The sequence below is a fragment of the Hippocampus comes genome, unplaced genomic scaffold (assembly GCF_001891065.2).
Source record: "Hippocampus comes isolate QL1 unplaced genomic scaffold, H_comes_QL1_v1.1 scaffold126, whole genome shotgun sequence".
Taxonomy (NCBI): Eukaryota; Metazoa; Chordata; class Actinopteri; order Syngnathiformes; family Syngnathidae; genus Hippocampus; species Hippocampus comes.
The window spans coordinates 36,642-59,062 of NW_017805409.1; the positions used below are offsets into that span (position 1 = coordinate 36,642).

Sequence of the window (22,421 nt, forward strand, 5' to 3'; positions counted from 1 at the left end):
AGCGACTTGGCTTTCATGAAATAGTGAACGTAGGATGGGACGGGGAAATGCAGGAATAAATTAGGGAAGCAAGCGGAAGGGACGGACAGGGTGTGTCTTGCTTGCATATTTAGTTTTAGACCACACTCTTGACCTACCAAGAGCTGTCATGGAAAGGCTTCAAAGTGGTCGACACGGTCGCTTTCACTCCATCAGAGCGTCTAAAGTATTTCATCAATTGCCCCGCACCTGTAAACTCCGGCGGTGGGCCGGCCTGTACTTACATTCCCTCCACCAGGAACGTGCTTCATATTGTCCTTGGAGCCCAAGCGTGCGCCGACGTGACTGAAGTCCAGTTTTTGGGAGACTATCTGAACCTAAACGGAGCCGGCACAGCAGCCGGAGATGGACAGGGGAGCGGCAGCGGGCGGGTGGAGGTGATTTGAGAGGGGGAGAGGAGGAAAGGATAGAGGAGCAAAGAGGAAAGAATAAGTCACGGTCAAAGCTTTGGTTAGCCAGGAAAAGCGCAGACGGATGCGGCAAGGTTCACTTGGGCAAAAGTGATCATTTGATTGACACGACGGGACGCTTTGCTTTGCAGTGGCCGTCACACTGTGAAAGGAAGGTTTCATTTCTCGCTCTCATTTGGATGAAGGCGTAAAAACGATGCACTCTTTTTCTTATGACTCGCATAAAGGAAGAAGAAATACGGGCCGAAGTAATCTGAAGATTTTTGTTTTTTTTCCGTCCATTTGTGTTGGCAGAGGTCATGAATTCTATTTAGTGTCGTTATCGCAACATGATAACCCCTCCTCACGTGCAAAAAAAATTGCTATTATTGAAAATCTTTTTTGCATGAATTAGTATATGTTAATGAAATAGTCAATTACATACATAAGTTAACTTTTGGTTATATGCATGCGCCATTCCATGAATGCTATTATTCATACCGCCCTAACAAGATTGATCTTTCCTATAACCTATTGCACCATAAAGAAAAAATATATATAAATTGCATTTCTTACATCGTTTGTATATTTCGAGGGCAGTTGAATGCGCACAATTTAGTTGATGTGACACCCTTCTGTAGCTTAAACTCGCAAAAAGAATCCAAATAAGTGAACAGAGAGAAAACAACAAGGTGGGCAAAGAAAGAGAATTCAAACGATACGAAACGGGAGGAATATGAAGGCAGTCAGAGCAGAGGAGGGAGGAAAAGAGGGCGACGGGGAGGATGGCGAAGGAACTCACTTTGACCGGGCTTTTTTCTTTGGAGGCGGGGACCCTGCCCTTAGAGGCAGCTGACACCTGGGGAGACAGGCCCACCCCGGGTCAGCGACAGACAGGAAGAGGCGCGGTGGCGGACGAGGACCACATGTGAGCATCGCATTGAGTGGACCTCACTGGCGCGCTGTTCCGACGGCTTATTTTTCTAATTATAGAGTTATCATATTATTCACGTGGAACTGAGACGAAAATAGGATGGCCCGTTTTTGGAACGAGAAAACTAACGTGTGTGTGCTCCCACCAAGCCGTCACCGATGGGAGAAGCAATAATGAGAGTGGTGACAAAAATAGACAGAATGCGATTAGCGTTTTCCAACAACACCCATATTATAGTTTACATGTCGCCAAAAGGTGCCCAAATTAATCGCACCTTTTTCTTTACCTTTCTATAATCGTAAATTCATCACTACTATAAGGATGCTGAGCTTGGAAAATGGAGCGATGGAAGGAAAGTGGCACATGCAGGGGGGGGGGGGGGTTGAGCAGGAGATGTCAAATTAACAGGATTGAAGGGGTCAAAAAAAAAAAGGACAAAAACAAATTCGGGAGGGAAAGGACTTCTATCTATTGTTGGTAATTAACAAGTAATAATAAGTTTATTACTTTTTTTGTGGCCACGCAGATTGGGACATCCATTAAGATTACGCATTTGATTAAAAATAAGTCATTTGAGGTATTATTGACACACTGTCGCATGGTCGAGAGGCCATTGGTGTCAGTAAGCATTGGAAGTTTGGAATTGGCAGTCCACGGCGTGAATCGAACCAACCTTCCCACCCCCTGGCTGGTGCTTGATGTTGTCCGTAGAGCCAATCTTCGAGCGGGCGTTGTGGATATCGGGGGCCGTCGCCGTGCCGGGACGGGCCGTGGTCCTTGAGGTGCTTGCCGTCGTGGTTGTCGTCGTGGAGGAGGTGGCCCTGGGAGCACGAGGAACCGTGGGCTTCTTGTCTGTCACCGCACCGGCGGTGGTGGAAGACGAGCTTGTTTTCGGGGCGGCGGTGCGGGTGCGAGAGGCGGCGGTTGTCGTGGAAACGGAGCTGCGCATCGCGGTGGTGGTGGTGGTGCTCCTGGGTTTGCTGGAATCAGCTGCTAAGGTGAGGCGAGCAAGAGAAAAAATGTTATCATAAAATAAATGAATAAATAAATAAATAAATCTCTTATTTTGATTTTTCCGGAATGTGTATTTTATTTTTAGGAGACTGCGCCTACTTTCTGTGCAAATCACATCAGGTTAGTCGTTTACTTTCATTTCCTCTCCCCAAAAAGTTAGAATTTTACATTCAATTCAATGGAAAAGTTTGGAAAGGATTTATCAGTGGATTGCAGCCACAGCTGGCTTTTGAACAGCGGCGTGTACTTTTTTTTTTTTCAAGTCACCATACTCTGACCGGCGACGGAACGTGGAGGCAGTGCAGCATTCGCTTCAATTCTAATGTATTCATCCTCCTCTATTTTGTAGCACGGCAGCCTTTTTTTTTTCTTTTTTTTTTTCTTTTGGAGTGCTGAGATATGCAGAGCGCTGCGCTCCTGACAATCTCTCCCGGGAGCCGCGTGCATATCTCCAGCTCCTCCTAAAGATGTGTTCAAGGAAGGAAATCCTCCCCTTGCTTCCACGTTCAAGTGCGATTTGCCTGAGTGTAAGTACCGTGGCAGATTAAACAGCCCCGAGCTGTATCGTCACTGCTGTCAACGGCAGCGGGACAGTAATCCCTCGCCTGCAGCGGTGAAGGTTTTCAACTTCGGAGCAATCAACTCTTTCACCCGCTTCTCAAAGCTTTCCAGCATTGTCATCGGTGGCCAGTGTGTGTGTGTGTGTGTGTGTGTGTGTGTGTGTGTGTGTGCGTGTGTGTGAGAGATGTCACACTCTTGACAGCTCCTCAGCTGCCGTAATGTAAACTCATCTGTCTGCGGGATGATGAGAAAAGCTTTGGTGAAACGGGAGTGACAAACAAAGGGTGACATATGAGCAAAGGGCAAAAGAGCAGAAAGTGCACAGTCACTCTTTTTGCGAGTGGGAACGATTAGCAGCTTTTACGATGACGAAGCGGAGCGATCTGAATTTGAAGTGATCCGTTTTGTGGGTTTTTTTTTTTTTTTAACATTACACAGCAGGGTTGGGCAATGTGAGGAAATGGAAAAGTTGCCAAAGGGCCACGCCGACACGCTAACCTCAATTGTGTACCTTATTATTTTCAATGTATGTATCGAAAGCAAAATATTGTAGTGGTTTCATAATTTGATGATTAGGTGTATGTTGTTATATTTTTGGGAATAAAAATGACATTTGGCCTTTTATTTAAACATTCACGAAAACATGTCGCTGTGCATTTTTTTCCCCGACATTTTTGTGTGTTGACATGGTGATTACCAAACACTAACTCATGTTAGCATTCTTACCTGGGCACTTAGCAATGATTTAAAAAAAATAAAATGAAATAAATCCACTACTTCAGTACTGTATCGCTAAGTCAGCAAAATTGAAACCTTTTATAAGCACTGGACTGTAATTGTGGTGATGTATTCGCTAAGTCAGCAAAATTGAAAACTTTTTATAAGCACTGGACTGTAATTGTGGTGATGTATTGCTCAATGGATACATTTTGCAATGCTTTGCATGTGCATTATTATTATTATTTTTTTTTTTTGCAGGTGTCTTATTATGGACCAATACATTTGAGGACAAAGTGCATCTATACCTGTGGAAGTCTTGAGAGTGCCAGGCTTCTTCTCTCCACTCGGTTGGCTGTCTGTCTTCAAGCCTAAGAAAATGATTGAGGAAGAGAGTCACGCATACCCGCGCCACTTATGAAATCCAAACTACGACTAGCGATAACCACACCTTATACAAAACAGTAAAGTACCAACTGTCAAATATGTACACCGTTTTTTTTTTTTCCCAACCAGATTTGGGTCAACTTTCAACATACCTCAGCAGGCTAGGTCAAACATGTCAAATCAGCTTTCTAGAAACACGCTGTCAAGTCACATTAGGATCAAACGATAAAGTCTGCCTCACCCAGGGGCTTTTTGGTTGCCGTGGCGGTCGCACTGCGGGATGACAACGTTGTGCGCGTTGATGTGGTCGTTTTAGTGGTGGTGGTGGTTCCATTTTTGGAGCCCGCAGTGGCAGAGGAGCCCGCATGACTTGAGGTGGCAGTGCTGGCCTTTGGCACGAGGGGTCGCCTCTCTGTGGGTGTCTGATTGGACACATCGCAGAGGAACAACACATTTGTACTTCATTACTCCCCACCATGGAAAGTGCAGCCGCAGTGACTGTTACAACACAGCGAACACGACAAATACGGCGCAGTAAAGCCCATTATGTAACTATTGTCTTGATTTCTGACTGAACAGAAGAAAAAAAACAAATCTGGGCCAAACACGCATGTAACATGCAGATTTGGCCCTTGTTGACAATTGCAGATTTCATTCATCCGCATATCCCACAATTCCGGGGATGATGTCACGCTCCACTTACTGCTGAGCCCTCCTACTACACGCTAGCCACGATGAACCGAGTCACCCTGCACCTGTGGGCATGGCGCTGCTAAAAAAAGCCTGCCTATTTATCATCGGGAGTGTCACCGCGTGCTGTAGTTACGGAAGCAACCAGAAGAGGGCGACAACGGGCGGCTGAAAGGCTCCCTGACAAGTGACAAGACTTTTGGGTAAGAAGTCAAATCCTGCAGTGAATTTAAGCAGGAATTATGCTGGCGATTTCCATTACGAGCTTCTAATGACTCTTGTTACATTAGGACTGCATTTATGCCCCCCGGATTTTTAGCAATACATGTTGAATGACTCATTTTAAAAACAAAGCCGAAGAAAGTCAATTCAGAAGGTGCTGTGCAACTTACCAATGAGTTGCATCACATCTTGTAAACTAATTTTGACCTCTCGGGACTTGGGAAATGCAGACATTTTCATAAATTAACAGTTTTATGACATGTGTGAGCAGTGAAATGTTCTGACACATGACCTGATGGGCTTACCTTGGGTTTAACATCCCGTGCAGCGGCAGTGGCTGAGGATGAAAGGCGGCTGGCGGTATTTGTGGAGGCCCGCTTTGGGACCCCAGCGGCTGCCGATGGTGGCTTGGTTGCTGTTTTTTTATCTAAGGTGGAAGTGGTTGAGTAGGGAGCGGGGCGCTTAGCAGGTGCCGCAGTAGAACCACCGCCACCACCAGCAGCGGCTGTGACCTGCCGTGTTTTGGACATGGTGCTCGGTTTTGTGACCCCGGCAATGGGCTGATGCGTGTGGCCGAGACAGGATAGATGCAGGTCAAAAAAAAAAAAAAAAAGAAGGATAAAACAAAGGAAATAAAACAAAGGCAAAATCATAATAACAGCAGAAGCAGCAATTCAATTGCAAATTGGGTGAAATTATGGGATATATAAAATAATAGTTGCTGGACATGTGTGCTGTATTCAGTTGGATTCCGACACGTCGTAGGAACGGAACTCCGAGTACCCCCCCACCCTCCACGTAATCATTTGACATCTCCATTAAATCTTACCTTCGTCTTCTTGTCTGCACTCGCCAAGTCTTTGCTCGGTGCGGCGCTGCTCCCATTGGTGGAAGGTTTTGCCTTTTTGGCCTTCTCTCCTGCATCTGCTTTCGCAGCCTTTTCCTTCTTGTCATCCTTTTTCTCCCCCACTTTTTTGTCACTCGGCAATTTCTCCCGCTTCTCTTCCTTCCCGCCGATCTGCTTCGCTGCCTCCGCCGCTTTCTCCGACAGTTTCTGCGCTTCGTCCTCTTTCTCGGCTTTGTGTGTTTGAGTCGAAGGTTTGGTGGCTTCTTCCACATCGGCGGCGGCCGCGTCAGCTTTCTTTTCCGCCTTGTCAGGAGCGGCGTCAAGCTTGACAGGTGTCGGCGGCTGCTCGGGGGTCTTTTCCACTTTGGGTTGGACGTGTTGCTCTTGGCTGCCCTTCGTCTCTGTCTTGTCAGTCGTCTTGGTGACTTTGTTCTCGACACTTTTTACCGCCTCCTCTGCTTTTTTCTCGACTTTGTCTGTCATGGGCGCCTTTTCTACTTTTTCTGCCTTGTCAAACGTCTCTGCCTTGACCAATTTGTCCGCAGCTTCATCAGGCTTGCTTGCTGGATCCACTTTTTCTATTTTCTGTGGGACTAATAACTCCACTTTCTGTGGCTCGTTGCCTTTCCGTTTTTCGTCAGCCTCCTCTGCTACCTTTGCCTTCACCTTTTCAGACTCCTCCTCTTTGACTTTCACTGCCTCTTTTTCATGAGGAACCTTTTCAGCGTCTTTCTCCTCAATCACTTTCACGGTCGCTTTCTCTTTCACCTGAAAATCTTTTCCCTCCGTTGCCTTTTCAGCCTCTTTTTCCTCCCGCTCAACGTTTTCAACTTCTTTCCACAAATTGAGATCCGTTTGTTTTTCTTTCCCGAAATCTTTCTCCACCATGGCTGCTGGCTCACTGATTGCTAATTCAACCTTTACGCTCCTCTGCTCAGCTGGATCAATAAGGTCCACCTTGGGCTTCTCCTCCTTTTCGTTCGACTTGGCAACATGGTCTAAATTTTTACAGAGGGGGGAAAAAAAAGCTCTTCAATTATTTGGTTCAGCAAAGGCTTCAGCAATCCAATTAAACCATTTCAACATTCGCGAGTCTTTAAACTACGTGAGGAAAAAATATATATATTACGAATGTGGTCAGGGGAAGTTGGCTGAAAATATTCAGCAGATGTAGCACGACACACACAAATGTGTGTTACGTTGACTCACTCAATGAAACATCTGCATCGGCCGACCTCGGGTCGTGATGACCTCACGCAGGCTCAGGCAAAAATACAGTCGACACGCTTTGACCCATTTATGCTACAAACCCTCACGGGGATAAAACAAAATGCCTTGTTGCGCTAATTGAGATAATTTGGCACATTCATCACCCAAGCAGTCATTCGCTATTTCATTGGCAGGTTACGGTTTCTGGTTCCCGTGCTATTTTTGGAAATACTCCATGACCTGGGAAAACACATGAAATTGGATACAATACAGCAGATCTGAATCAGAGCTCTGGCAAAATTGGAGGAAAATTTGATATGTTACAGATGTCCGCTGGAGCAACTGCATTAGAAACCCCTGAGAAATAACTCGTCAAGGGGTGCTTCTGTTTTGTGTCTGTGTGAAATGCAGGTATAAATAAACGACCCAAAACTTCCGGTATGGACACTAAATCACAACTGGGAATTGAAACCTGAAGTGTATATCCAGGCTTGGGGGTTGGCACATAATGACAGACAACCATTTCACACTCTCATTCACACCGTAACTGACAGTTGACAGTGCCACCTGATTATTGGCTTGATAGACTCAGGAGCTATTCAGCAACATTCGCTAATGTGACAAAGATCGTCATGACGTAACCCGATTTACAACAACACTTCTAGGCAATATCATATCAATCAATGACAGTGAGTAAGATGGTAAGTCAGAATGATATCTTGAGCTATATTGCCGCATGTCCTGGTTTTTAGCACGGCATCGCTAGAACAGTGGCACATACTGCTGACTTTCATGCAGAAAAGTGCGGGTTCAGTTCCCGGTGACTGCCCAACACTCAATAGAGGGCAACGTTCACCTTGCGCGTTCCTGAGAAGGCTTCATGATTTATTCACAATGCCCGCAACTGGAAGCATCCATCACTGACACAATGTGCTTTGGAGGGTGAAGTGCATGTCCGTGAAAGGGTCATTTTGAAAACCAATATTTCATGAGAGGATGTGAGCACGGAGCAGGTCAAGTATAAATGCCAGGTCAAATTGGAAAAAAAAAAAAGACCATTTTGGAATGGTTCAAGGAGCTTGATGCACAGTGGTTGCAAATTGAGAGACCGCACAATTTCCATGAAGCCATACTAACAGAGAAATCAGATTTTTTAAATAAATGTTTCTGCCAAGGCTCTTTCCATTCTCTGTCTACTATCAAACCTTGTGCAGCATTGAAAAGTCACTGCTTTTCAATTTGTGTTTCACTCGCCCCCTTTCAAACCACTGGACACACCCCGCCCCCCTTCTAGTTCAATAAGTTCTCCCAGTGCACAAGGATAGCAACGGTTACTCTACTGCAACTGCAATCAAGGCCGTTGTACACCAACCCACGATCAACGGGTTCAACACAGCATAAGACTATCAGATAACCTGCAAAGTGTTCATATTCATGCACAAAATAAAACGTCCTATCGACAATTAGCTTTACGTTCAAAACACTGGACGATCTGATTTGAGAGGTGCACGAGCATTGAACAGAAGCAATAATAAACTGGACCTCCAACCTACCATCCAATTTGATGATGGGGTTAGTCGCGTTCAGGCCAAACTTGTGAGAAGGACTTACGACAAGATGAACATCCGGTTGCGCAGCTGGTTTGTTGCCCACTTTCGAATCGGAAATAAGCTTAGCATCGGGTCCAATATAGTCCAAGTCTCTATCTGTAGCCGGTTTACCAAAACTATCTGAGCCAACTGTGAAGGCAGAAGTGTAGTCCATGCCACCGCAAGCTTTGGGGCTGGGCGGCACTGGAAGAATAATGCTTCTTTGCTCTTGTTCCACCTTAAACCCTTCCGAGGGTTCTTCGAGGGACATCGGAAGGGTTGTATTGCTGTCTCTCAGCGGTAGGAATGGAGAGAGACACAGGTGAGGCTCAGGTGGGGTTTGCCTCAGGTCGACGTGTGTGGTCCCGGCTGCCGAGAGGGTTGGCGGCGTATCTGGGTGCGGATCTTCTGCAACTGTCAATGAGCGCTGCATGTAAGGCTGGGGCCGACGTGACCCACTCACCGGTGACACGAGCTGGTCCAATCCTGCCAGTTCACCCCCGGGGTATTTGTCAGAAAGCTCTAGGCTGGTGGGCACTGACAGGTGGGAACAGTCAGACATGGCGCGTCGCATCGCCTTCCTCTGCTGCTGTGCTCTCCCCATGAAACAGGGCTCCAATTCCTCCTCGCCTTCTTCAGCGTCTTCCTCCTCGCTACTTTCTCCAGAAGAGCCCACTGATAATAGTTGCTCCTCGAGGGGCCCTTTGCCTCCAATTTTATCCTCATCGGTTCTCTTTAAGTAGTCCTCACCGATAACGCCCGTGGTACAATAGTTAGGAGGCACCTGGGGCATGGCAACCTTTGGCCTGGACTCAGTAAAACCGGAGATGTTCCATGATTCAGAGGGAGAGTATCCACCTAGAGTAGGCGCTTCAATTGAGGGGACTCCCATCGAGTTTGAAGGCAAGGCTGCGGTGGGCGTCAGCATCTGCATGCGGCCGGCTGGCGATTGAGGAACTGCTGGCAGAGAGACCCGACCGCTAACGCTGCTTTGCAGGGGAGGCGTGCAGGGTAGACTGCCAGGGGAAGCTGGCGAGGGGAAGGGGGAAAAGGAGCGGGGGCTCTCTGGGCTCTCTCCTGCACTGCCGAGTGAAGGGAGCACCAAGGAGGTACTTCCAGGCATGGTTGCAACCCCGTCTTGCGCCTTCATTTCAACGTCCGTAGTGGCCTGTTGTGTCTGCTCAAAGAAGCGCAGCTTTTCTTCGCCGCCGAGGCCAGTGGGCGACTGGGATCCACGACCTATTCCCAAACCTCTCGGCGTGTCCACGTCCATGCCTGAGTGACGCTGCCAATCCCAACTCTGAGTCGGTCCTGTTGGTGACAGGGATGCCCCCTTACAGAGCTCACTATACTCTGTGAAGGGAGATCCACTTTTCTGATCTGAGAGAGACGACATCCTGTCTCCCTTTTTATCTCTCAAATTTCTCTCGTTTCTCACCCAAGCGGTATCGACTGGATTTCAGGAGCTTGAATGTTGATCTTCACTTTGTTTTCTTTGCCACTCAGTTGCCAAAGAATGCCGTTAATTTGGGGGAAGTCCTTCTGTACCTCCAACGCAAACTGATGCTGCACTGAATGTGCACTTCTGTCTTGCTTGCTCCGTCTCACTCCCTCACTGCTTCACACGCCGCTTCCTGAGCTTGTCACGTGACCCAGTTGTGAATGCCAACTGGTTACTTGCAACACCCAAATCCCGCCCCTCGCGGTGGAGTGAGTAAGCCCCCTCCCTCTTCAGTTTTCACTTTCCCTTCACGTCTTTCTCGCCCTGAGACACACACACACACACACACACACACACACACACACACACACACACACACACACACACACACACACACACACGCACAGCTGTGCCCTTGAAATTTTCCTTCAGGTGTCTGAAGCAAGGAGAGCAAAAGGCCTTCTGCAGGGCTAGTTTATGACCACCTTATCTTCTCTCCGAAGCTATCGTTTGTCCAGCCCATTTCAACAAAGACGACAAAAAGAAATAGCTTCCTCCTCCAAGTTAAAAGATGAGTAAGGGCTGGAAGAATGTTACATACTTCCATTTGTCCTAAAAGGAGTGGCGAGATGTGAGTTCGGGCAAGACATAGGGCGCGTCTGCAGTCTGTCGACTCATTACAAGCGGGTAGGACAAGAACAGCGACAGATCAGAGGGGGGTGGAGAGGAACCCTCTGGTAAAGAGACCTTGTTATCTGTCACAATGAATCTGGTCACATTGTGGAGAATCACACTCCATTACCCTCAATAGCACTACAACAATGTTTACAAATATAAAATTAGCTCGAGCGGCGATGGAAATGATAATTATAAGTTAAAAAAAGGGGGACAACCATGTCTTTTTTTTTTCCCCCTGCAGGTAATTTCAAATGACTGTCATCATTATTACTATGATGTTTTGAGTTTTTGTTTTTTTCAGATCTGGCTGGTTCATGTTGCCCTTAAGTAGTACCGAGAGTGTTCTGATTCAATTTTCTTCATCCCATATTTCAATGCTTAATAGTCAAAAACTTACCCAATAAGCTAAGTACCATTGGAAAGTCTGCATTGGCTTCAAATCAATGAAAAAGGGAAAAAGGACGACTGCTCAATACATAAAATCAAAGACGGACAGGTGGGCAGCTGCGGCCAGACAGGTCCTGAGGTGCAGGCAGATGGCCAGCTGGTGTACTGTCACTGCATCTGTGTGTCAAGTATGCTAACCGATTTACCCGCTGCTCTCTGTTTGTTTGCAAAACGGACTTTTCATGGTGGGTTTCATGGAGGCAAGACAAATAACAGGGGCGACCAAACGAATGGCCTACTGAGTCTGACTGGTTGGCAGGGCAAAAGAAAAACAAAGACATTCTTATATAATCCCACTGTGCGACCAAAATGCAGAAGCCACCAGGAGGGCATACAGATGAGGGGGAAAAAAAAAATCGGTGTCACAATGCAGCTGCAGAAATTATTAAAATAATAAAAAAAATAAAAAAAAAGAAGAATGTTTATCGTAACAAGATTCAGGTGTGAGTATTGAATTCATTTTCCCTGACATTTATAGAAAAAAAAATAGACAATGTGAGGGTATAATATCAATTGTCTGCCATCAATTAAGTGTCTTTAGATTGAGATGCCTCATAAAGGCAGCGGTAAAAAGAAGCAAAGATCACAGGTATGGAAGAAAAAAAAACAAAACACTGTTATCACCGCAGGGCTGTCACAGATACGGATGATGTAGACAGACAGTCTTTAGTGGTGTCTATTTATAGCTGCATCTCATCCGCTTGCCAGCCTAGTCACAACACCCCCTTCTTCGCTAAACATCTATTGTTCCCGCAATGGACTCTTCTTCCCATTAGTTACCAGAGCAACTGCCTCCTGTTGCTATGGTGACCAACTCCTCAGCTGTGTGCCTGTTCCAGCCATGTTTGGTGGCGAAAATTCCAGAAGACTGGGAGGGAGGGGGGCTGTGGGTGTTTCAGCCAACACCACAAGTCGAAGCAAATCTGGCCTCTACTGCGGGACAATATTTCTGGGCATTTCTATTTTTTTTTTTTTTTTTTTTAAACAATTGGCAACGTTCAGGAATGTTTGTCCTCATGAACAGCAGTGTTTTTGAAATGAAAATAATCAAGGCAACTGTCAATCAGTGCTTGTAGACTTTTTTTTCCCTCTCCCAACAATCGTGCATGTAATCAAACTGTATGATCACAAGGGAATTCATGCCGTCTATTCAAATAAAGTTGGAAAGCATCATTTGCCAGTCTGCAGCACTTGATGTGGAAAGCGGTTCATTTTGCAGAGCCGCAAAGACGAAAAAAACAAAAAAAAACAAAAACGTTTTCATGACGAGTGAAGCTCTGTTTTTCAGTCGGTCGGGAAATCGTGTTAAAGAGACACAACTACCAAATGACAAATCTGTTTGTGGGGTAAAATTTTAGCAAGCGAGGCATGAAAAGCAAAGCTTTTCACAAACCAAACAAACGATCGGCACGCTTTGCCTTCTTTCGGACTTTGACAGGAGTTCGCATCGAATTTGACTTGCGTCTTTATCGCTCGGCTTCCATTAATCTCTTTATCTTCCGCTTTGTCGACTCAGAAGGCGTCTGTTTTAATGTTCACTCGGCGCTTGTCTCGATCAGGTGAATTATCGGGTGTACATTTCAAGACAAAAAAATAAATAAATCTTGCAAAGCCAACATTTTGATTAGTTACGGGCCACACTTGGTTCGCTTTTGCCTCGGAGAAAAGGCGCACTTACAGTCATATTTTTCTGTCCAGACTAAGCAAGATGTGCCTGATTAGTGACGGGCCACACTTGGTTCGCTTTTGCTTCGGAGAAAAGGCGCACTTAGTCATATTTTTCTGTCCAGACTAAGCAAGATGTGCACAATGCTACTGTGAAGTTACTGCACACGCATACGCTGATGACATCCAAACCTGATGTGTTGTATAGTCATACTGTGCCCAATAAGGCTGGCATATTTTGACAAGGTACAAAAGTACGGGCCAAAATCTCAAAGGCTTTGTAATCAATGCAATAATCAATGACCATTTCCAATAACAAAAACATGCAAAAGAAAATAAAGGGAGACTCACCTAGAGTGGCAAAGTGTCCGAGTCCGCAGTCACAGCGCATGCAAAGTAAAAAAATACGATTTTAAAAATCGGGCATTTCTCAAAAAAAACCCAAAATAACACAAAAATGTGTATATAATTTTTTTTTTTTAAAAAGAGTTAATATCACTCCAATCATGATTCATTTCTGGGAAGAGGTAAAGAGACAGGCTGCGAGAGAAGACAAGAAAGTTAATAGAAGAGGAAAGAAATCGTGACATCCAAGACCTTGACGCAATGGAAACATGACACAAACAATACTGTATTAATGGAACAACAGTCGACAAAAAAAAAAAAGGATTTGGTTTTTGGAAATGACAGAGTAGATTCACTGAGGAGAACATTTGTCTGACTGGTTAGTAGCATCACACCTGTCACGAAACACGGTTAATGTTGTGCAATGCATTATAGGAAGGATTTAAGACTCTTTCAGATTCAAGTAATGCAATCCGGTTTGAAGGTCATTAGTCACACAGAAACACTCTGAACTGGACAAGGCAAAAAAAAGAAATAAACTACCATAATTCAGAAGTCTTCATGCAAAAAAACCCCAATACAAAACGTTCCCCTCACAATGCCTTCTAAATTTCAACACCACGCATCATGCTCATAACTATCATTGTATTCTCTAATGAACTGCTATTTGGTCCGCAACCAACCTTCGATGATGGGGGAAACCACACTCGGTTGTTCCACGGTATCAGCAAAGCTGGGAAAGAAGGGCTTTGCTGCCGGGTTAAGACCAGACGCCGGAGTTCCAAGCGAGACCAGTAACGGGGAGGAAGAGGGGCTAACACTCGGAGATTCTTGTGGAGTTAATTTCTTTGCTTCTGTGGTGGTGGGACTCTGAGCGGAGGAAGTCGAGGAAGAACGAGACTTCTTGGATGGTTTCTTGTCCGGCTGCTCATTTTTGTGCTCGATGATTTGGACTTCCTGGGCGGCGGTTTTAGGGGAACGAAGTGGGGCTGGGGAAGGGCTGTCAAATGCCAGGCCTACGGCCACGGAATGACCGGAAGCGCTCACGTCACTGAAGTCAAACGGCTCGCTGTTGCTGCTGGCGTGGGAGTTGTTCAGGAGCCACGACGCATCCGAAGGGGAAAGGGGCGGAGCCGATGCAAACACCTCGCCGTTGGTGGAAAGGGCCGAGCCTGGCTGGGACGAGGGGCTAAAAACAGAGGTTTCGATATCGATGAGGGATTGCATAGCAGGCTCTTGGAAGGAATCGGTGTTGTCAAACATCCCACTGTCAACCGCGTCGCCCGAGCCGACGGGCTCGGTGTCGATCAGCGCTTCGATCGTTTCACGGGGACTAGCGGCCACGGGGAAGGGGTCAACTGGCCCGGCGCCGGCAGAGCAGGGCATAGTGAACGGAGTCGCCGTCGCTTTCAGCTCGCTGTTCAAGACCAGTGGGCTGATGGAAACCGGTGCAGGCGCCAATACATCATGGGAAAGTGAAGAAGGCACAAGGCCTTCCTCTTGAAAGATCTCCTCTTTCCAGGGGGTCTGGCTGGTATTTAGGTCAGCAAAGGAGAATTCCATGCTTGGGAGAGTTGAACTTCCAAGATCCTGCCGAACGTCTTGGGTGATTGGACCTGCGGATGAAGTGGCAAACGGCTCCGGAGACACTTCCCACTCTTCGGGAATCTTCTTCCTGCTTTTGCCCTTCTTGCCTCGTCCACCGCTCTTCCAAATTTGTTCCTCCCATCCGCCCTCTCCACTATCTCGCTTCGGTTCAGGCCTTTGGTCGAACAACTCTGCTGAGGGAGCGCTTTCTCCAGGCGACTGCGCTTCAAGGTGACCCTTGCTTTCGAAGTGTTCGTAAGATCCCTCCTCTTTCTGTCTCCTTTTCTTCTTTTTCTTCTGTTTCCTGTCCGATTCCTCTCCGTCCCTTTCGTCACCTCCGGCATAAGCGACGCTTTCTCGGCCGGCCAAGGACTTGGGTGGCTCATCGCGAATCATTGCGAGATTGTTAGCATGACGACTGATCACAGAGGTTACACTGGGGGTGAAAGGGAGGTCCGTCGGAAGGCAGGCAATCGGGTCTGGCCAGCAGTCACCTAAGGCACCTTGTTGTGGGTGAAGAGGGAAGAGTTTAAAGTTGGGGTCGTTACGTTGGGGGTGAAAATCAACTTCATTACGCTGAACATTTTGACGATTAGAACGAGCAATGCAAAGCCTTTACGCCACATTTCAATGCCATATGTTAAAGGACATTTCATTTTATTTTGGACTTGGGGCAACGCGTCTGCATTTCATGACCCCGAATGTGACATTTCTTTCCACGAATATTGCAATGGAACATCTGAAGTTGAACTCGTCTCAGTTTCTCTTCGCTCCAGCGCACGCAGACACAAATACGCATTCATTTGTTCCCAATAAATGGGACACCTCCCCGGCCGCATACCTTACAAAGGCTCTCTGGAGGGCTTTAAGTGCAAGAAGAAGCCTACGCAATTCTGCTGTCTGTGCACTTTAATTGGGACAAGCTGAAACGTGTTCAGTGGGACTCCAATCAGGACTTAGACAACCTCATTAGGTTGAGAGAAGACACGGAAAAAAAAAAAAAGTACCAGTATCTCACCGCTAGAGAAAACAAAGTTACAATTCAAATCATTGGCGCCCATGAGATGACGTTGGAAAATTCTTCAAGTGGCGAGTCTGGCATTAATTCCTGTAAAGTGACCTTGAAATCAAATTTGTGGCTATTTAGAAGAGTGCGGGAGGACAGCAGCTAGCGCAGAAAGCTCTCCTATGTAGGATAAACACAAATACAGCACGCAAACGCATGGATGCAGTACTAGAGGCCCCTGAAACGTTGGACACTTGTATACATGACAGCATCAGATGTGAATCGACCTCAAGCCCGATGATTAAATCTGATCTGAGCTGGTGTGCGTGCGAGAGGCAGAAGCTCTCGAAAGGAAGACAGACAGCTGATCTGCGTCATGCCTCCAGTGGAGCAAACAGCAGCAGTCGTGTTTGTTATGATACATTTAGCAAAAAAATAACATACACTGAGGATGCCGGGCATGAAGAACATTATTTGAGCTAAATAACAAAATCATGACACATGACATTTGTGAACAGTTTCAAAGTCAGTGACACCAAAACATACCTGATTGGTGTTCCAAAACGTCTTTGAAATGACTTCTACAACTCAAATAGTCGAGTGTTTCATTCAAAAATGAATAAAGAGACCACACATTTTCATCTGGGAAGGAAATTTGGATCTAACCACACCTCAATTGCTAATTCAGTGTTTATCACGTGTGCTAATAAATATATTGCTTCTTTGTCCATATCAAAAGTGAAAGAGTCTTCTTAATCTTCAATTATCAGCTGCACTTGACCATTTGACAAAAGAACAGTGTCAAAATCTAAACCTCGACACAAGGAATGTTAAACATAGCGTTAAAAACCCCTTTGGCAGTTTTAAAATAGGACATTATGCTGCTTCAGCTCCTCTGCGATAAAACATTCATAAGGAGTGGCCATATGTTAAAGGACATTTCATTTTATTTTGGACTTGGGGCAACGCGTCTGCATTTCATGACCCCGAATGTGACATTTCTTTCCACGAATATTGCAATGGAACATCTGAAGTTGAACTCGTCTCAGTTTCTCTTCGCTCCAGCGCACGCAGACACAAATACGCATTCATTTGTTCCCAATAAATGGGACACCTCCCCGGCCGCATACCTTACAAAGGCTCTCTGGAGGGCTTTAAGTGCAAGAAGAAGCCTACGCAATTCTGCTGTCTGTGCACTTTAATTGGGACAAGCTGAAACGTGTTCAGTGGGACTCCAATCAGGACTTAGACAACCTCATTAGGTTGAGAGAAGACACGGAAAAAAAAAAAAAGTACCAGTATCTCACCGCTAGAGAAAACAAAGTTACAATTCAAATCATTGGCGCCCATGAGATGACGTTGGAAAATTCTTCAAGTGGCGAGTCTGGCATTAATTCCTGTAAAGTGACCTTGAAATCAAATTTGTGGCTATTTAGAAGAGTGCGGGAGGACAGCAGCTAGCGCAGAAAGCTCTCCTATGTAGGATAAACACAAATACAGCACGCAAACGCATGGATGCAGTACTAGAGGCCCCTGAAACGTTGGACACTGTATACATGACAGCATCAGATGTGAATCGACCTCAAGCCCGATGATTAAATCTGATCTGAGCTGGTGTGCGTGCGAGAGGCAGAAGCTCTCGAAAGGAAGACAGACAGCTGATCTGCGTCATGCCTCCAGTGGAGCAAACAGCAGCAGTCGTGTTTGTTATGATACATTTAGCAAAAAAATAACATACACTGAGGATGCCGGGCATGAAGAACATTATTTGAGCTAAATAACAAAATCATGACACATGACATTTGTGAACAGTTTCAAAGTCAGTGACACCAAAACATACCTGATTGGTGTTCCAAAACGTCTTTGAAATGACTTCTACAACTCAAATAGTCGAGTGTTTCATTCAAAAATGAATAAAGAGACCACACATTTTCATCTGGGAAGGAAATTTGGATCTAACCACACCTCAATTGCTAATTCAGTGTTTATCACGTGTGCTAATAAATATATTGCTTCTTTGTCCATATCAAAAGTGAAAGAGTCTTCTTAATCTTCAATTATCAGCTGCACTTGACCATTTGACAAAAGAACAGTGTCAAAATCTAAACCTCGACACAAGGAATGTTAAACATAGCGTTAAAAACCCCTTTGGCAGTTTTAAAATAGGACATTATGCTGCTTCAGCTCCTCTGCGATAAAACATTCATAAGGAGTGGGAGGTTCTTCTTGCGAGCCGAGGCTACACGAAACGTTGGTGACATGCGAGCAAATCTGCGGCGTGTTACCTGCTGACAGGTCCGGGGGGCTGCGAGGAGTTTGTGGTTCAGCCAGCATGGGGCTGTGGGGCACTTTCGGGCCCTCTGACCCTGCTGAGGGTGAGGGCTGCAGAGGATCGGCGATACTTGGAGGCTTCTCTGCGGTGAGAGCTGCAGTCCCCGCCTCCATATTCAACCCCGGGCCCGCGGGCTGGGAAAAACCTGAGAAACAAGAGACACAAACCCATCGTAAAGATGGACTGAGCGTGTTTGTGTGTTGAATCCTGGGGCGGTGATTCGGGGGGGGAGCGATGCCAATCCTCATCAAAGCAACGGTGACATCTGAGTATGTCGAGGTTGGCGTCGCGAAAGCCACAACTCAGCTTCTCATAACGTGTGAGGTTGCGTGCCTGTTTCTACTGTATGGCTCACCGCAAGCCAATTATCTGATTAGTATTAAGTACCGCGTTGGGGTGATTTGAGCACAACGGTACGCGTCACCATTTCAATACTAGTTGGCGGACATACAGATGTGCGCACACGTTTACATCCAAGTTCGGAGACAAACTGCTTGTGTACCTGAGAATAATCCTGTCGGGCTTGAATGTATCATTTGGACGGGGTTGGAAGGAGAGGTTGGAGGGTCTGGGGAACCGAGCATAGAGGCTGACAGGAAAGGGTAGCCACCAGGAGGAAGTCATACGAACAAAAAGAGCGGAAGAAGGGAAACGAGAGGGGGGGAAAGCCAAAGGAATAACATTAGTTCCTGTCATAGCTGTAGAGTCATGATATACATGCGTGTAAAATAGGTTGAAAAGCTGCAGCCAATAGGTTCAGTCTCCACCGATGACAATAATCCGCAAGCGGTTTCCTCAAAACCATTTGAGGATTTCAATTTGTAGGGGGGGGGGGGACTATTGAGAGAAGTCAAATCCTGAAAATTTCCTCGGAAAGCAAATCCGCTGTTAGCTTCGACACCAGCTGAGCGCTACGAACCGAGTGGACAGTGTGGGAGTTTGGATGAGCTGCTTGTAAAATACCCGTTTGTTTTCTGAGCACTGTGCTGAGGTGCCTCTGAGCAAGGCACTAAATGACCGACACTCAGAGATCCTGTTTGTATGTACTGCGAGTTAAAAAGAAAAAAAAAAAACTGGATCAAAATGATGTTAAATGCTGAAGGGCATGCCAGTTGTTGGTATGTTCAAAGTGAAAGTATGTTTCTCAATATATGACATTACAACGTCAAAATAAATAAAGAGATTCTCTCCATTCGCGCCGGCATTTGCAAATCTTTCCTTCATACCAGATAAGAAGTCTGCTGCCAAGAACTGCTGCGGATCAACTTTGTGCGGCTGCCCATCTCCCCGATGCTCTGGGAGTGACATTGATGTCTGCCCCCCTGTGGTCACTTTACAACCTGCAGTAACACAGAAAACATTGGAATAAGTGTTGCTGGCAGCATGCTGTTTTTTTTTTTTTTTTTTAAATCGAAATGTACACTGGGCAGTACGACATTGACAAAATATGAACCGTCGGGAATCGTTGATCATGTCCCCAAACTCTCACCTGCCAAATGGTCTCCCAAATGACGTCCCTGTTCCATTGAACTGATTGTCTGGAGATTTGTCTGATATGCGGGTCAGTGCGCCTTTGTCTCAGTCTCCACTGCAGCCGCAGCTGACTGAGCCAGTCACACTTTGAACCCCCGGTCGCATGCACACACACGCACACACAAAAAGAAGAGTGCTATTGCAGTCAGGGCGTCTGGGTGGGGTGTGACGTCCCGGGTCGTGGCCGCTAGTACCTCCCCTTGCCTGCCTGACTCGTAAATGCCCTTCAACCCAAACCAGTCTCCATCCAAGGGTTCTGACGGGACCGCGGGGATCAGAGCCCTCACCATTTGATTTATTGATGCAAGATGATCAATTTGACTGTCAAGATGGGGAGGAAGGAAGACAGACACGGCAGAAAGGAAACGAAGGGCAGAGAGAAAGACGAGGCGGATGATATTATCGCAACGACATGTTATTGTGGATTTTAAGAATGAGAATCCACAGGAAGGACGTACATGAAAGGGAGGAGGGCAGAAAAGAGAAGGAGGGAGGCGCCAATGGCAATCCTCTCCCAGCAGCATCCACAGGATGACAGTGAGGCGAACAGACAGGATGCCAACCAAAGTCACAAACACTTCCCACATGCGGACATGCAAAGCGCAGCCATGGAAAGGGGCTTATTGTTTGCCTCGACAAAAGGCGACGCGCTTATTGGAAGGGCTCGATGATTGATTCCCAACGGTGCGTTCCGTCGATTCCAAATGAACATTTGCTCGTGTCTTGGAGCCTTTTGGCGAAAAAAAAACAAAACGGTGCGTTCCGTCGATTCCAAATTAACATTTGCTCGCGTCTCGGAGCCCTTCGGCGAAAAAAACCACAAATATTTTGCAGGAACAACGCGTTGATGAAATCGTTGAAGTGGAAAGATAGCAGGAAGCCGTCCAACTTGTTGACATCACACGAAAACACTTGGTAAGGGCAGTCAGACACGAGGACGTTATGAGTTGCTAACATATGAAACACACAGATGCCACAGAACTCAGTGATTTCATGTGTACAAAACTTTTGATAAAATTGTCTCCATAGGCATATCCAACTTAAACCAAACTAAGTTAGGAAGGATTCCCATGATGGTGCCCAGTGGTTAGCTTGACCAGAACGCTATAATCAGGGATAAGCCAGCGGGACGGTTGAATGTCCTCCATGTGACCTCAGCCTCACCCTGCTCTCGCTATGCACCTTGTGTCAGCGTTGCCGCGGCACCGCAAGCACCCCGTGACGCTTCATCAAAGGGACAGATTGCAAATCTTTTCAGATGACAAAGATCAACCCCCTCCGGTAGTCTGAATCCATTTGAATCAACGGTGATTTGCACCTTATTTTGGGTGCACCGTCACGTTTGGCTTGGCGCACGCATTTAATGACGATCTTCTTGGGGTGAACCTGTCAAGTAATTACGTGATGAGGTGTTGACCACGCTGTTATTTTTGTGAGCTAATTGAGCCGACAAAGCGGTGCGCTCAATTTTAGATATTCTCGTAAGATTACACTCTGATTAAATGGCCAGGTTTTTTTTTTCAAGTTTGACGCTATTCAGCTGTACTGCCATGCACGAACCACGGCACGCTATCCTGGCATTTTGACGAGACCGTTGACAAAAACTGCCTGCACGTCTTTCTGGCAGAGGCTTTTCTGTATATCCCAAGAATTGTCATTCACCCTTCAACAATTCACAATGGAGATAACAAAGAGTCCATTTTCTAGCTATTCCTATTTCCCACTCTTGACTGTGATCATGTCCAATTCGGATGCTGAGCTACAGCAGCCGCTATTTTTATTTATTTTTTTTAATTCCAGCAATCCGGGTTCCTCAAATTTGCATTTTAAGCCGACATGCTTTTCAGCAAGTCATGGATATTTGTCTAAGCCGAGATGAGCGTATCTAACATTCACCAGCAGGGATTCAGTCAGCACGTGTCAAATCCACAGATGAAGCAAACAGGTGCACAGGAAGCGACTAATTGTTCGTCGACCACGCTAATGCCGTCCATCCCGTTCGTCCCTTGTGGCGATAAAGTTGCGCAAATCGGAAAATAGAAATCTAGAATACTCGTGTGGCGCAAGAGTTAATGTCAGTACAGTTCACGCTGTTATGATGGAGACCGTTGGACCCCTTTAAGGAACAATACTGTAAAACATCAACACATTGGATGTCGACAGATCCTCACAGCAAAGATTTTGCTCTCTTTAGAAATTTGCACCGTAATCATAAAGGCAGTCTTTTGGTAAATTATTCTGAAACGTCAGATCTGATGATTATGCAAAAGTAATGTAATTACACACCTCAGTGGCTTGTCCTAATTCAGAAAATGGTTCCTGTTTCGTAGCCGGGGATGTGATATTTGGAGTAAGCTTAAAAAAATAAAGGTGATGAATGCAAAGATCTCCCCAATGTCGAATCTTATAAGATGGTAATGTGCGGTGCATCATCTTGCTAAAAATAAAAACATTCTCATCCTCAAAAAGCCCTCCAAAGCTCTGCATTGAGCTATCATCTCACAGCTATTAAATTCCGGATACCTTTTGGGGGACACCAGATAGCGCCACAAATGAAGCCAAGGGCCCCCCCCATCCCAAGTTTAAACGCACACATTCACACATGCAAAACGCTCAGACAGATGAAAAGTATTCTTGTCAAAGGAGACGATTTCATAGAAGGCGGCTTTCGAATCCCCCACCCCACCTCGAGCTCGGGGATTAAACTTCCATATTCAAAGGCAGATTCATCCAGCAAATTGCACCAAATCATTTCATGTCACTTGGAACCATACGGATGATGTGCTGAA

The 22,421-nt window shown here is 46.1% G+C and overlaps 1 protein-coding gene across 12 annotated transcripts in view; it reads right to left on the reverse strand.

Moving 5' to 3' along the window:
• Positions 1-22,421, reverse strand: part of LOC109518111 (microtubule-associated protein 4) — a 43,636-nt gene that overhangs the window by 1,779 nt on the left and 19,436 nt on the right. For 2 of the 12 annotated variants that reach the window (XM_019873763.1, XM_019873760.1), the window contains 11 exons: positions 19,326-19,439; positions 18,602-18,688; positions 18,053-18,244; positions 13,858-15,264; positions 5,783-6,798; positions 5,259-5,513; positions 4,283-4,463; positions 3,963-4,025; positions 2,036-2,355; positions 1,231-1,287; positions 264-356 (listed from right to left, as the gene is read on the reverse strand). In XM_019873763.1, the coding sequence (XP_019729322.1) occupies positions 264-356; positions 1,231-1,287; positions 2,036-2,355; positions 3,963-4,025; positions 4,283-4,463; positions 5,259-5,513; positions 5,783-6,798; positions 13,858-15,264; positions 18,053-18,244; positions 18,602-18,688; positions 19,326-19,439 (3,785 nt within the window). Of the gene's footprint in view, positions 1-263; positions 832-1,034; positions 1,288-2,035; positions 2,356-3,962; positions 4,026-4,282; positions 4,464-5,258; positions 5,514-5,782; positions 6,799-8,562; positions 10,347-13,857; positions 15,265-18,052; positions 18,245-18,601; positions 18,689-19,325; positions 19,440-19,588; positions 19,684-22,421 lie in introns of those variants that run through there. The other 10 variants (XM_019873768.1, XM_019873761.1, XM_019873770.1 and 7 more) reach the window with 10 other exon arrangements.